The following is a 14940-nucleotide window of genomic DNA, read 5'->3' on the forward strand; positions in this document are numbered from 1 at the left end:
CATATTCTGTATAGTAGTGTCTATTACATGCAGTTATAAGACAATTAGTGTATACTGTATATTTATATCAGTATCTGTACATGTTCTGTATAGTACTGTCTGTTACATGCAGTTATATGACAATTAGTGTATACTGTATATTTATATCAGTAGCTAAACATATTCTGTATAGTAGTGTCTGTTACATGCAGTTATATGACAATAAGTGTATACTGTATATTTATATCAGTATATGTACATATTCTGTATAGTAGTGTCTATTACATGCAGTTATATGACAATTAGTGTATACTGTATATTTATATCAGTATCTGTACATATTCTGTATAGTAGTGTCTATTGCATGCAGTTATATGACAATTAGTGTATACTGTATATTTATATCAGTATCTGTACATATTCTTTATAGTAGTGTCTGTTACATGCAGTTATATGACAATTAGTGTATACTGTATATTTATATCAGTATCTGTACATATTCTGTATAGTAGTGTATATTACATGCAGTTATATGACAATTAGTGTATACTGTATATTTATATCAGTATCTGTACATATTCTGTATCTTAGAGTCTATTACATGCAGTTATATGACAATTAGTGTATACTGTACAAAAGTTTGCGAACCGGCGATCCGGGCGAACCGCCATAGACTTCAATAGGCAGGCGAATTTTAAAACCCACAGGGACTCTTTCTGGCCACAATAGTGATGGAAAAGTTGTTTCAAGGGCACTAACACCTGGACTGTGGCATGCTGGAGTGGGATCCATGGCAAAACTCCCATGGAAAATTACATAGTTGATGCAGAGTCTGGTTTTAATCCATAAAGGGCATAAATCACCTAACATTCCTAAACTGTTTGGAATAGCGTGCTTTAAAACATTATGTATGATGTTGTATCGATCAGGTAGTGTAAGGGTTACGTGTAAGGGTTACGCCCGCTTCACAGTGCGCAGTGTAGGTGATATACCTGCCCTGACCATGCTTTGCAGACCAGGTATCAGTGGTCAGATGGACCCTTGCCCCAACACTGTGTGCCAGACATGCCATTATAGCAGACTTATATGGCTTTGGCGTTGCTTTTTGGTAATTAGAAGGCTGCTAAATGGCATAAATTGTTGTAAAGGCTTCTCTGGGATCCCCTTTGTTCAGAAATAGCAGACTTATATGGCTTTGGCGTTGCTTTTTGGCAATTAGAAGGCTGCTAAATGCCACTGCGCACCACACGTGTTTTATGCCCAGCAGTGAAGGGGTTAATTAGGGAGCATGTAGGCAGCTTGTAGAGTTAATTTTAGCTTAAGTGTAGTGTAGTAGACAACCCAAAGTATTGATCTAGGCCCATTTTGGTATATTTCATGCCACCATTTCACCGCCAAATGCGATCAAATTTAAAAAAAAACAATTTTTTCGCAATTTTAGGTTTCTCACTGAAATTATTTACAAACAGCTTGTGCAATTATGGCACAAATGGTTGTAAATGCTTCTCTGGGATCCCCTTTGTTCAGAAATAGCAGACATATATGACTTTGGCGTTGCTTTCTGGTAATTAGAAGGCCGCTAAATGCTGCTGCACATCACACGTGTATTATGGCTAGCAGTGAAGGGGTTAATTAGGTAGTTTGTAGGGAGCTTGCAGGGTTAATTTTAGCTTTAGTGTAGAGATCAGCCTCCCACCTGACACATCAGATCCCCTGATCCCTCCCAAACAGCTCCCTTCCCTCCCCCACCCCACAATTGTCCCCGCCATCTTAAGTACTGGCAGAAAGTCTGCCAGTACTAAAATAAAAGGTTTTTACATTTTTTTATTTTTTTTTATAGCATATTTACATATGCTGTGGTGTAGCATCCCCCCTTAGCCCCCAACCTCCCTGATCCCCCCCAAAACAGCTCTCTAACCCTCCCCATCTGCCTTATTGGTGGCCATCTTGGGTACTGGCAGCTGTCTGCTATTATTTCACAGTCAAAAAAGGTTTTTTTGTATTTAAATGTACACTACTGTTACACCAGATATGAGTGGTGGCACTGAACAAGTGGGCACAGTATACGCTTTGAGCCTGACACACACGCTGGCAGGCAGGCAACTGCAATTAGATTACACAGGAAAAAAAAAAAAAAAAGCAGATGTTCTAGCCCTAAAAAGGGCTTTTTGGGGTGCTGTCCTTACAGAAGAGATCAGATGAGTTCTTCAGGACTGTAGTGGACACTGAATACACTAGCATAGCTATCGATTTCCCTATTAAATCAGCAGCAGCTACACTGTCCCTCCTCTCACTAAGAATGCAGCTTCCAAATGAATCTAAAATGGATGCTGTCCAGGAGGTGGGAGGGTCTGGGAGGGAGCGCCTGCTGCTGATTGTCTGTAATGTGTCTTCTGACTGTGAGGTACAGGGTCAAAGTTTACTCAATGATGACGAATAGGGGGCGGATCGAACATCACATATGTTCGCCCGCCGAGGCAAACGTGAACATGCTATGTTCGCCGGGAACTATTCGTCGGCGAACTATTCGCGACATCACTATCTATTACATGCCGTTATATGACAATTGGTGTATACTGTATATTTATATCAGTATCTGCACATATTCTGTATAGTAGTGTCTGTTACATGCAGTTATATGACAATTAGTGTATACTGTATATTTATATCAGTATCTGTACATATTCTGTATAGTAGTGTCTATTACATGCAGTTATATGACAATTAGTGTATACTGTATATTTATATCAGCATCTGTACATATTCTGTATAGTAGTGTCTGTTACATGCAGTTATATGACAATTAGTGTATACTGTATATTTATAGCAGTATCTGTACATATTCTGTATAGTAGTGTCTGTTACATGCAGTTATATGACAATTAGTGATGTGAATACGGTATATTTATATCAGTATCTATACATATTCTGTATAGTAGTGTCTATTACATGCAGTTATATGACAATTAGTGAATACTGTATATTTATATCAGTATCTGTACATATTCTGTATAGTAGTGTCAATTACATGCAGTTATATGACAATTAGTGTATACTGTATATTTATATCAGTATCTGTACATATTCTGTATAGTAGTGTCTGTTACATGCAGTTATATGACAATTAGTGTATACTGTATATTTATATCAGTATCTGTACATATTCTGTATAGTAGTGTCTATTACATGCAGTTATATGACAATTAGTGTATACTGTATATTTATATCAGTATCTGTACATATTCTGTATAGTAGTGTCTATTACATACAGTTATATGACAATTATTGTATACTGTATATTTATATCAGTATCTGTACATATTCTGTATAGTAGTGTCTGTTACATGCAGTTATATGACAATTAGTGTATACTATATATTTATATCAGTATATGTACATATTCTGTATAGTAGTGTCTATTACATGCAGTTATATGACAATTAGTGTATACTGTATATTTATATCAGTATCTGTACATATTCTGTATAGTAGTGTCTATTACATGCAGTTATATGACAATTAGTATATACTGTATATTTATATCAGTATCTGTACATATTCTGTATAGTAGTGTCTATTACATGCAGTTATATGACAATTAGTGTATACTGTATATTTATATCAGTATCTGTACCTATTCTGTATAGTAGTGTCTGTTACATGCAGTTATATGACAATTTGTGTATACTGTATATTTATATCAGTATCTGTACATATTCTGTTATTTAGCTTTGACTTTGACTTTAGATCACAACTGACTTATATGTTTGTATTTATAAGTATGTATTTGTTAATAACTTTAACGAGTTATGAATTAGTGAGATGACCTTCATCAAGCTAAAAACCCTACCCACGATGTACCTAGTGAACTAACCATAACCAGGAAATCATAGAGAGTTGACGGTACCCAAGATAAGATCAGTAGAAGATAAGAAGTGGATTCTAACCAGAGAGTTATGATATGTAATAACAGACATAATGGTAAACCACAAGCAAGCAATAGAGGTACCGAACAGGTTAGAACTAAATGATAAGAAGCACTAGTCGTTCCTATGATAATTAAAATAGTGAAAAACAGTGATCAATATCTACCACCTGTATTCCCATCAAAATAATATGTAAAGCTTTTCAAAACTACTGTACATAACCCCAACTTCATGTATTTTTAAATCATGTGGCACGTATATACCTCAGATCAGAACCCCATAGGTTAGCATTAATACCAAATAGAATAAGGTAATGACCAGTATTATCGTTCCAATCACATCATAGATGGCATAACAAAATCACTATGATACACATCAGCGTGAATTAAGGACAGATTTGAAGAAAAAAGCTTATAAATAATATATATTAAGTATAATTAGGAACCTATTAAAAGTAAAGAGCTGAGAAATAATATACTATATATTGAATATTCAAGAAACTATACACTATCGGTGAAAATTCCTCACCGTTATTAACAATGGTATACACCACCTTAACGATGGAATCCTTATGATGGACAAGTTGATAACCAATAGATTCCACGAGAAGGCGGAACTTCCGGTTTACGGCGCTTTAAATAAGGTCACTATCGGGGGCTCGCTGCCTTTGAAAAAGCCCAGTTTGGGCGAAACGCGTCAGCAGTAAGACGCTCTTTTAGAACCACTCTGTTAAAATTTTGTAAATACAATGATAACTATAATTTTAAATGTATTAGTCTAACATAACATGCGGGGGTAACTCGTTAAATTACTTGGTAACTACAGCCTGCTAACCCATAACGCTGAACCGAAATCAGCGGTAACACATTGTTTAGCTAAGTAGAGAGACGTGACAATCTCCAATATATTGAAATAGGTATATAACTAAGTACACAATATTATTAAGAAACGACACTATCAGTCGACGTACCATTCCTAGATTACTAGGCACTATACGGAACTTAACATTGTGTTAGTACCTGGATACTATATCTAACTCGAGGGGAGAACTACTAGTCTCTCAGTTACATAGAGCGGTATGCTATATTACATTTACCTGATAGAATACCGTCAGATATCTGCAATACCCATTCAGTAGTACCGACGCTCTTTAAAGTTAATCTATCTAATAACATAGTTGGACTAATGTGATCCTAAACCGTAGCTGATTCAAAAGCAATATTTTTGCACTAAGAGGTTTATGAAAATATTGTAAGCACTTTTATCTCACTACATAGAATTCGGATTATAGATGGAGATAGGTGAATATTTAGGCATTAATCGTACCATGAAGTTGTAGCGCTCTGACTGCCACTGATATATGACTCTATCTAGATATTGTAGAACTATAATAAACATATTATTATCTAGAAACCATCTGATAAGTTAATCCCATTCACATATAGCTATTTAGAAAGGTTCAGTGCTTATAAAAGAAACCCTGAATTGAGATACAATATATCACTAAGGAGTTTGAATTATATGATAGAAACTGACAGATAGATACTGATAGATACTGTGATCATACAAAACAAGGCACACAATTAGTTCTGTGTTTCTGAGAATCAATATATTAACAGGGACTCTCCTATGTAGGTACCTAACTAAGTCAATAGATATGAATCATTGATGTAAAATCTATAATCTGTGCACATAGATTAACAGGGACTTTCCTATGTCAGTACCAAACTAAGTCAATGGATATGAATCATTGATGTAAAACCTATAACCTGTGTTCATAAACAGGAAAATATTATATGATCGAAGAATCTGAGTGGGTGTTAAACAGAATTAACTCTGTGCAACAAAGATATAAAACCTATAACCTGTGTACATAAACAGGAATATATTATATGATTGAAGAATCAGAGTGGGTATTAAGCAGAATCAACTCTGTGCAACAAAGACTTGTATTGTATTTCTGGCATGTGATGAGATATCATATTACTAAGTACCGTTTACCTAGAAGGTACAACGAAAACACAATCCTTTTAGATTCTCACACACACAACACCACAGATATTGAATCAATCTAACCCAGATAACCCCTAACAACCAGAATAACATTCTTTATCCATTTAGAGTGAACCAAATGGTCACCCATTGAATGTATTAACTTAGGCCTAGATTTGGAGTTCGGCGGTAGCCGTCAAAACCAGCGTTAGAGGCTCCTAACGCTGGTTTTGGCCGCCCGCTGGTAATTGGAGTCAGTGATTAAAGGGTCTAACGCTCACTTTTCAGCCGCGACTTTTCCATACCGCAGATCCCCCTACGCCATTTGCGTAGACTATATTTTCAATGGGATCTTTCTAACGCTGGTATTTAGAGTCGTTTCTGAAGTGAGCGTTAGAGCTCTAACGACAAGATTCCAGCCGCCTGAAAATAGCAGGAGTTAAGAGCTTTCTGGCTAACGCCGGTTTATAAAGCTCTTAACTACTGTACCCTAAAGTACACTAACACCCATAAACTACCTATGTACCCCTAAACCGAGGTCCCCCCACACCGCCGCCACTCGATTAAAATTTTTAACCCCTAATCTGCCGACCGCCACCTACGTTATACTTATGTACCCCTAATCTGCTGCCCCTAACCCCGCCGACCCCTGTATTACATTTATTAACCCCTAACTTGCCCCCCACAACGTCGCCGCCAGCTACTTAAAATAATTAACCCCTAATCTTCCGACCGCAAAGCGCCGCCACCTACGTTATCCCTATGTACCCCTAATCTGCTGCCCTAACATCGCCGACCCCTATATTATATTTATTAACCCCTAATCTGCCCCCCTCAACGTCGCCGACACCTGCCTACACTTATTAACCCCTAATCTGCCGAGCGGACCTGAGCGCTACTATAATAAATGTATTAACCCCTAATCCGCCTCACTAACCCTATCATAAATAGTATTAACCCCTAATCTGCCCTCCCTAACATCGCCGACACCTAACTTCAATTATTAACCCCTAATCTGCCGACCGGAGCTCACCGCTATTCTAATAAATGTATTAACCCCTAAAGCTAAGTCTAACCCTAACACTAACACCCCCCTAAGTTAAATATAATTTTTATCTAACGAAATAAATTAACTCTTATTAAATAAATTATTCCTATTTAAAGCTAAATACTTACCTGTAAAATAAATCATAATATAGCTACAATATAAATTATAATTATATTATAGCTATTTTAGGATTAATATTTATTTTACAGGCAACTTTGTTATTATTTTAACCAGGTAAAATAGCTATTAAATAGTTAAGAACTATTTAATAGTTACCTAGTTAAAATAATAACAAATTTACCTGTAAAATAAATCCTAACCTAAGTTATAATTAAACCTAACACTACCCTATCAATAAAATAATTAAATAAACTACCTACAATTACCTACAATTAACCTAACACTACACTATCAATAAATTAATTAAACACAATTCCTACAAATAAATACAATTAAATAAACTAGCTAAAGTACAAAAAATAAAAAAGAACTAAGTTACAGAAAATAAAAAAATATTTACAAACATAAGAAAAATATTACAACAATTTTAAACTAATTACACCTACTCTAAGCCCCCTAATAAAATAACAAAGCCCCCCAAAATAAAAAATTCCCTACCCTATTCTAAATTAAAAAAGTTACAAGCTCTTTTACCTTACCAGCCCTGAACAGGGCCCTTTGCGGGGCATGCCCCAAGAATTTCAGCTCTTTTGCCTGTAAAAAAAAACATACAATACCCCCCCCCCCCAACATTACAACCCACCACCCACATACCCCTAATCTAACCCAAACCCCCCTTAAATAAACCTAACACTAAGCCCCTGAAGATCTTCCTACCTTGTCTTCACCATCCAGGTATCACCGATCCGTCCTGGCTCCAAGATCTTCATCCAACCCAAGCGGGGGTTGGCGATCCATAATCCGGTCCAGAAGAGGCTCCAAAGTCTTCCTCCTATCCGGCAAGAAGAGGACATCCGGACCGGCAAACATCTTCTCCAAGCGGCATCTTCGATCTTCTTCCATCCGGAGCGAAGCGGCAGGATCCTGAAGACCTCCAGCGCGGAACATCCATCCGGACCGACGACTGAACGACGAATGACTGTTCCTTTAAGGGACGTCATCCAAGATGGCGTCCCTCGAATTCCGATTGGCTGATAGGATTCTATCAGCAAATCGGAATTAAGGTAGGAATTTTCTGATTGGCTGATGGAATCAGCCAATCAGAATCTAGTTCAATCCGATTGGCCGATCCAATCAGCCAATCAGATTGAGCTCGCATTCTATTGGCTGATCGGAACAGCCAATAGAATGCGAGCTCAACGAAATAAATTAAATAATATTAACTAAAGTATTCCTATTTAAAACTAAATACTTACCTGTAAAATAAAACCCTAATATAGCTACAATATAACGAATAATTACATTGTAGCTATTTTAGGATTTATATTTATTTTACAGGCAACTTTGTATTTATTTTAACTAGGTACAATAGCTATTAAATAGTTATTTACTATTTAATAGCTACCTAGTTAAAATAATTACCAAATTACCTGTAAAATAAATCCTAACCTAAGTTACAATTAAACCTAACACTACACTATCAATAAATAAACTAAATAAATGAACTACAAGTACCTACAATTACCTACAATTAAATAAACTAAACTAAATTACCAAAAAACACAAACACTAAATTACAAAAAATAAAAAAAGATTACAAGAATTTTAAGCTAATTACACCTACTCTAACCCCCCTAATAAAATAACAAAGCCCCCCAAAATAAAAAAATTCCCTACCCTAATCTAAATTAAAAAAGTTAACTGCTCTATTACCTTACCAGCACTTAAAAGGGCTTTTAGCAGGGCATGCCCCAAAGAAATCAACTCTTTTGCCTGTAAAAAAAAACACAATACCACCCCCCAACATTACAACCCACCATCCACATACCCCTACTCTAACCCAAACCCCCCTTAAATAAACCTAACACTACCCCCCTGAAGATCTCCCTACCTTGAGCCGTGTTCACCCAGCCGGGCACCGATGGACCAAAAGAAGACATCTGGAGCGGCAGAAGTCTTCATCCCATCCGGGCAGAAGAGGACATCCGGACCGGCAGACATCTTCATCCAAGCGGCATCTTCTATCTTCATCCATCCGACGAGGAGCGGCTCCATCTTCAAGACCTCCGGTGCAGAACATCCTTCTTCAACGACGACTAGACGATGAATGAAGGTTCCTTTAAGTGACGTCATCCAAGATGGCGTCCCTCGAATTCCGATTGGCTGATAGGATTCTATCAGCCAATCGGAATTAAGGTAGGAAAAATCTGATTGGCTGATTAAATCAGCCAATCAGATTCAAGTTCAATCGGATAAGCTCGCATTCTATTGGCTGATCGGAACAGCCAATAGATTGCGAGCTCAATCTGATTGGCTGATTGGATCAGCCAATCGGATTGAACTTCAATCTGATTGGCTGATTGAATCTGCCAATCAGATTTTTCCTACCTTAATTCCGATTGGCTGAGAGAACCCTATCAGCCAATCGGAATTTGAGGGACGCCATCTTGGGTGACGTCACTTAAAGGAACCTTCATTCGTCGTCTAGTCGTCGTTGAAGAAGGATGTTCCGTGCCAGAGGTCTTGAAGATGGAGCCTCTCCTCGTCGGATGGTAGAAGATAGAAGATGCCGCTTGGATGAAGATGTCTGCCGGTCCGGATGTCCTCTTCTACCCGGATAGGATGAAGACTTCTGCCGCTCCGGATGTCTTCTTTTGGTCCATCGGTGCCCGGCTGGGTGAACACGACTCAAGGTAGGGAAATCTTCAGGGGGGTAGTGTTAGGTTTATTTAAGGGGGGTTTGGGTTATGTTGGGGGTTGGTATTGTGGGTTTTTTTACAGGCAAAAGAGCTGATTTCTTTGGGGCATGCCCCGCAAAAAGCTCTTTAAAGGGCTGGTAAGGTAATAGCGCTGTTAACATTTTTAATTTAGATTAGGGTAGGGAATTTTTTTTATTTTGGGGGGCTTTGTTATTTTATTAGGGGGCTTAGAGTAGTAGGTGTAATTAGCTTAAAATTCTTGTAATCTTTTTTTATTTTTTGTAATTTAGTGTTTGTTTTTTTGGTAATTTAGTTTAGTTTATTTAATTGTAGGTACTTGTAGTTAATTTATTTAATTTATTTATTGATAGTGTAGTGTTAGGTTTAATTGTAACTTAGGTTAGGATTTATTTCTCATTTTGAGGATCCCAAACATCCTCTCGACCACAGCCCTAGTTCTCTTGTGCGCCCTATTGTAGCGCTCCTGAGCCTCATCAGTAGGGTTACGTAACGGCGTAATGAGCCAAGGTCGGCTCATGTAACCAGAATCCCCTATAAATTATGAACAGAACAAAATTAAAATTTAATCCAAAAAAATGTAATGATATTAAACAAATTTATTTGTGTACACGATAATCCACTAACAAATGTTCAATCTTATTCTCTATCTTCCCATTTCAGCTAAGACATGCTACATATGCGTATTTTGCATAAACCAGACCTTGTCTAAAATACAAACTAAATGGTTAAATTGCATTCTCTATCTGAGCATTTAAGGTAAGACATGCTACATATCTGCATTGAACTAAAACTAGACATTTGCGGAAACAGACAATGACATGGTTAAATTGCATTCTCTATCTGAGCATTTAAGGTAAGACATGCTACATATCTGTTTTAAACTAAAAGTAGACATTTGCGGAAATAGAAATAAATGGTTAAATTGCATCCTATAGCTGCACATTACACTAACAGTTTAAAAGTACAGTGGCAATTGTCAAACTAATTAACCATGTTGTGCACAAATACTCACCAACGAGATACCCAGGGGGAAATTGTCTTTCCTCAAATTGCCGCCACAGGGAGGACAGAGGGAGGATGCGGGCATCATGACAAGCCCCCCCAAAATTCGCAAACACATGCATAATCCTCATCCATGCGTCACAAACATACTGCACGTTGAGGCTATAAAAATGTTTGTGATTTCGAAAGGGCAAGTCATCAGCTGGAGCACGCAGCCCAATATGGGTACAATCAATCGCTCCCAAGACATTGGGCAATTCAGCAATAGCAAAGAATTCCCGCTTCAGGCGCCTCCAATCACCATCATTATGTGGGAATCCTATGTAATGCTTACTGACACGTACCATGGCGTCCAGAAAGTTATCAAACACCCCAGAGAATGTACCTTGAGACAGGCCATGCATGTACATCTCTCCTGATTGAAAACTCCCGGAGGCCAAGACGTATATACAACTTAGCATCTTAGTGATGCCGGGGACAGCAGTCCTTATTCTTATACGTGGCTCCAGATGAGGTCTAAGAACATCGTAAAGGCCAATGAGCTGTTCGCGATTGAGCCTATACTTGTCATAAAAATCAAAGTCGCTCATGTTTTCCAAGGTGGATCTTACCCTGTATACACGAGGACCTCGAACCAGACGACCCCTTTGTCTCACTCGGAGCCGCCGAGGCTGTCTGATTCTATCAACCGCTACTTGGCCAACAGCAGCACCAGCAGCGTCTACCAGATCATCGTCATCCATATTTGCCAAGCTTAGCAGCACAAAGCCAAACAGCAGAGCAAACACAGCGCAAGGAGTAACAAGGTATGCAAAAACACAGAAGCAAATTGATACAATGTCGATCACCATGGACGCTTTGGGCATGTTGTTTGGGGGATTTATAGTGCAATTAGTCCAATGGTAGTGAGTTTGTAATGATTGCTAATTGTATTCACTTGTTTGTATGTGAACGGCGCGAATGCTTTCAAAGTGGGCGTTTTTTTAGGTATTTGCTGAAATGTTGTTTTCCCCCAATGAATCTCAATGTGAAAGTGTAAAATATCACACATACAGTGCATGTTTGGAATGTTTGTTCATATGCGTAATAAATATTTATTAAACGCGATCTTATTGTAAAAAGCACACATCCACGCTAACATGAATGAAAGTGCATAGTTGTGTATAATGTGTGCATAGAATGTGATCGATCAATGTTGCTGCAATATTGTTTGTAAACGATAAAGTAACAGCTGCCATCTGTAGTATTGTATATATAAGTGATTTGCGAGCTGACAACATTGTATGTGTCCCTTTCAAATCGCACTAATACTAAATAACTTCCGGCTGTCATCTGTAGTATTGTATATATAAGTGATTGCCGAGATGTCAATATTGTATGCGTCCCTTTCAAATCGCGCTAATACTGAATAACTTCCGGCTGTCATCTGTAGTATTGTATATATAAGTGATTGCCGAGATGTCAATATTGTATGCGTCCCTTTCAAATCGCACTAATACTGAATAACTTACGGCTGTCATCTGTAGTATTGTATATATAAGTGATTGCCAAGATGTCAATATTGTATGCGTCCCTTTCAAATCGCACTAATACTGAATAACTTCCGGCTGTCATCTGTAGTATTGTATATATAAGTGATTGCCGAGATGTCAATATTGTATGCGTCCCTTTCAAATCGGCATAATAATGCTGTTCAAAACTGTTGTTTATGTATATGTTGTATTGTAGTATTGAGTGGTAAAGTTCTGAAAGGGGCGGTACAGTCGTAAAGCTGTAATGTGTATGGTTGAATCTTCTAATGACATCATCATATTATTAACCTGCCTGTGTAGTTATGAAATCCTCATTGTGTTGTTGTATTTGACTACATTGTTATTGTGTGCTGAATAAAATATAAATATGTGCTTTGTGGTTGCGTGATGCGTGTTATGTACATAGACGTATATTGTGATTGTGTCCCACATATGCTGACATCTATATAGCGGTCTCGAATTGTTGTTCCTTCCCATAAAGTGACAGCTGTAATCTGTTGTAATGATGTTCTTATTGTACATAATTCCTAATGGTATATTGTGATCGAATCATGATGCTAAAAGTACAGTAAAATCCCTATTTTCAGTTTCGTGATTCCTAGAGAGAATGTAATGTGTTTTTCCCCCATCATTTGAATGCACATGTATGAGTGAATGATAAAAGTAAAGTATGTGCATCCATGACTGATCATGTGTTAAGCCTATGAAGATATGCTGTTGCTGCAAGCATATGAGTTGAATAAATGAAATGCAATAATAAAGGTAAATGAGAGGTGTTTCCCATTGTCTACTGTTTGTGAATCCTGACATGTTTCAATTATTTTTGTGTCCGTTTAAATGTGATTTAATTGTTGGAAATGTTTGTTACTAGTGATGGTGATTTGTAGTTGATGTAATGTAAAAGTATCATACAACTTAATGTTGTTATGAATTTCCCATAAGTAAACTCCATAAGTCCACCATAGGGAAATAGCCATTTCTTGATCTATTTGTCATAGCTGGGGCTAACGCAGAAAAACATGAGTTATTTTCCGAATTCTAGCGCTGGTATTTAGAGTTTTTTTGTCTACGCTTTTTGCGTGCGTTAGGGAAATCTGTCTGTCACGTGCACAAGCACGTCTTCCCCATAGAAGTCAATGGAGGCTCAAAATGTGTGTGTAAATAAAATCCAAGACTGGTTTTGAGCGTAAAGTGAGTGACGTCATGGTCTTGTGTGAAAAAGTAGCTAAATCGTGTTCATTTTGTAATAAATAACTTGTTTGTGTATGTAATGTGGTGTATATATTTTGTATGCATCGATGAGTGTATGTTTGTGATAATATTATTAGTTAGATGTAGCTATATGAGGGTCTTTTCCCGTCTGTCAATGTAAGTCAATGGCAAAATGGATTTGTGTTGATTTTTTTTCTAACACCCGAGATCTCGCAACTTTGATCCTTTCTATTTTGATGAAAAAAAAAATCTGAAAAATAAATATAGTGTAGTGTTTGTATGAGTGTAAGTGTACTTTGTGTAATATTTGTTTTGTGATTCGTGGATGTTTATTTTGTCGGTAGATGTTAACTCCTGGGTCTGAGCTGTCGGTAGAGATTTGTGCGTTCAGAGATTTTGGAGTGTCGGTAAGTAAACTCTAAATACCAGCGGGCGGCCAAAACCAGCGTTAGAAGCCCTATACGCTGGTTTTGTCGGCTATCGACAAACTCTAAATCTAGGCGCTAACCTTTACACTTATATCTGCAATATGTAAACAACTAATATAATTGTAAAAATACATCTACATTTTATTCTAAGGCTAATATTTGCTTCAAATACAACAATGTATTTGATGTTTAATATCCGTTTAAAGAACCAGCAAATACAGTAGATTTCCCTGATTAACAAATGCATGATAACAAAACAAAGCACTTAGAGGGATATTTATGAAGCCGTCAACCGCAAATACGCTGAAATTCCGCAGCATAATTGTGGCGAGCTTGATTGGACCTAGTTATCAAAGCCTACAGACCGGCAAAAATTTAAATCTGTGACGTAACATACAGTCTTTTTTATTTTGATAGGGCTCTTAGATTAAGTGTAATTCTTTTTTATTTTTGATACTGTGGTTTTTTATTTTGTGTAACTTAGTTGGTATTTTTTTGTAATTTAGTAATTTTTAATAGTAGATTTAAATGACATTGTCATACGTAATTCTGATAAAGGGGGCAATGTTGTTGTCCTCAACAAGTCAGATTACATGATAGAGGCAAATAGACAGCTCTCTGACAGAAATACTTATAGGAAACTTGAGTCTAATCCCACACTCACTTTCTCTAAACAACTTTCTAAACTCCTTGAGGAGGCTGTCTCTTTGGGGATTTTCACAGTAGATCAATCTAAACGTCTATTACCAACACATCCAATAATACCCATCTTTCACTACCTTCCAAAAACACATAAGAGTCTTCTGTCTCCACCTGGCCGTCCAATCATTTCAGGCATAGGCTCCCTTTTGGAGCCTATGTCTGAATGGATTGACAGCATATTACAACCTTTGGTAACTAACCTTTACAGCTACACCAGGGACTCAGGTCATTTACTAGACATTATGAACAATTTTGTTTGGCAGGCAGGATATAAGTGGG

General features: G+C 37.3%; 1 protein-coding gene across 1 annotated transcript in view; it reads right to left on the reverse strand.

Annotated features, from left to right (window-relative positions):
• Positions 1 to 14728, reverse strand: part of LOC128661744 (lymphocyte antigen 6E-like) — a 164361-nt gene extending 149633 nt beyond the window's left edge. The window contains exon 1 of the mRNA XM_053715964.1: positions 14707 to 14728. Within this exon, the coding sequence (XP_053571939.1) occupies positions 14707 to 14728 (22 nt within the window). The remainder of the gene's footprint in view (positions 1 to 14706) is intronic.
• Between the last annotated feature and the right edge of the window lie 212 nt (positions 14729 to 14940).

This window comes from Bombina bombina, chromosome 5 (assembly GCF_027579735.1).
Source record: "Bombina bombina isolate aBomBom1 chromosome 5, aBomBom1.pri, whole genome shotgun sequence".
Lineage (NCBI taxonomy): Eukaryota > Metazoa > Chordata > Amphibia > Anura > Bombinatoridae > Bombina > Bombina bombina.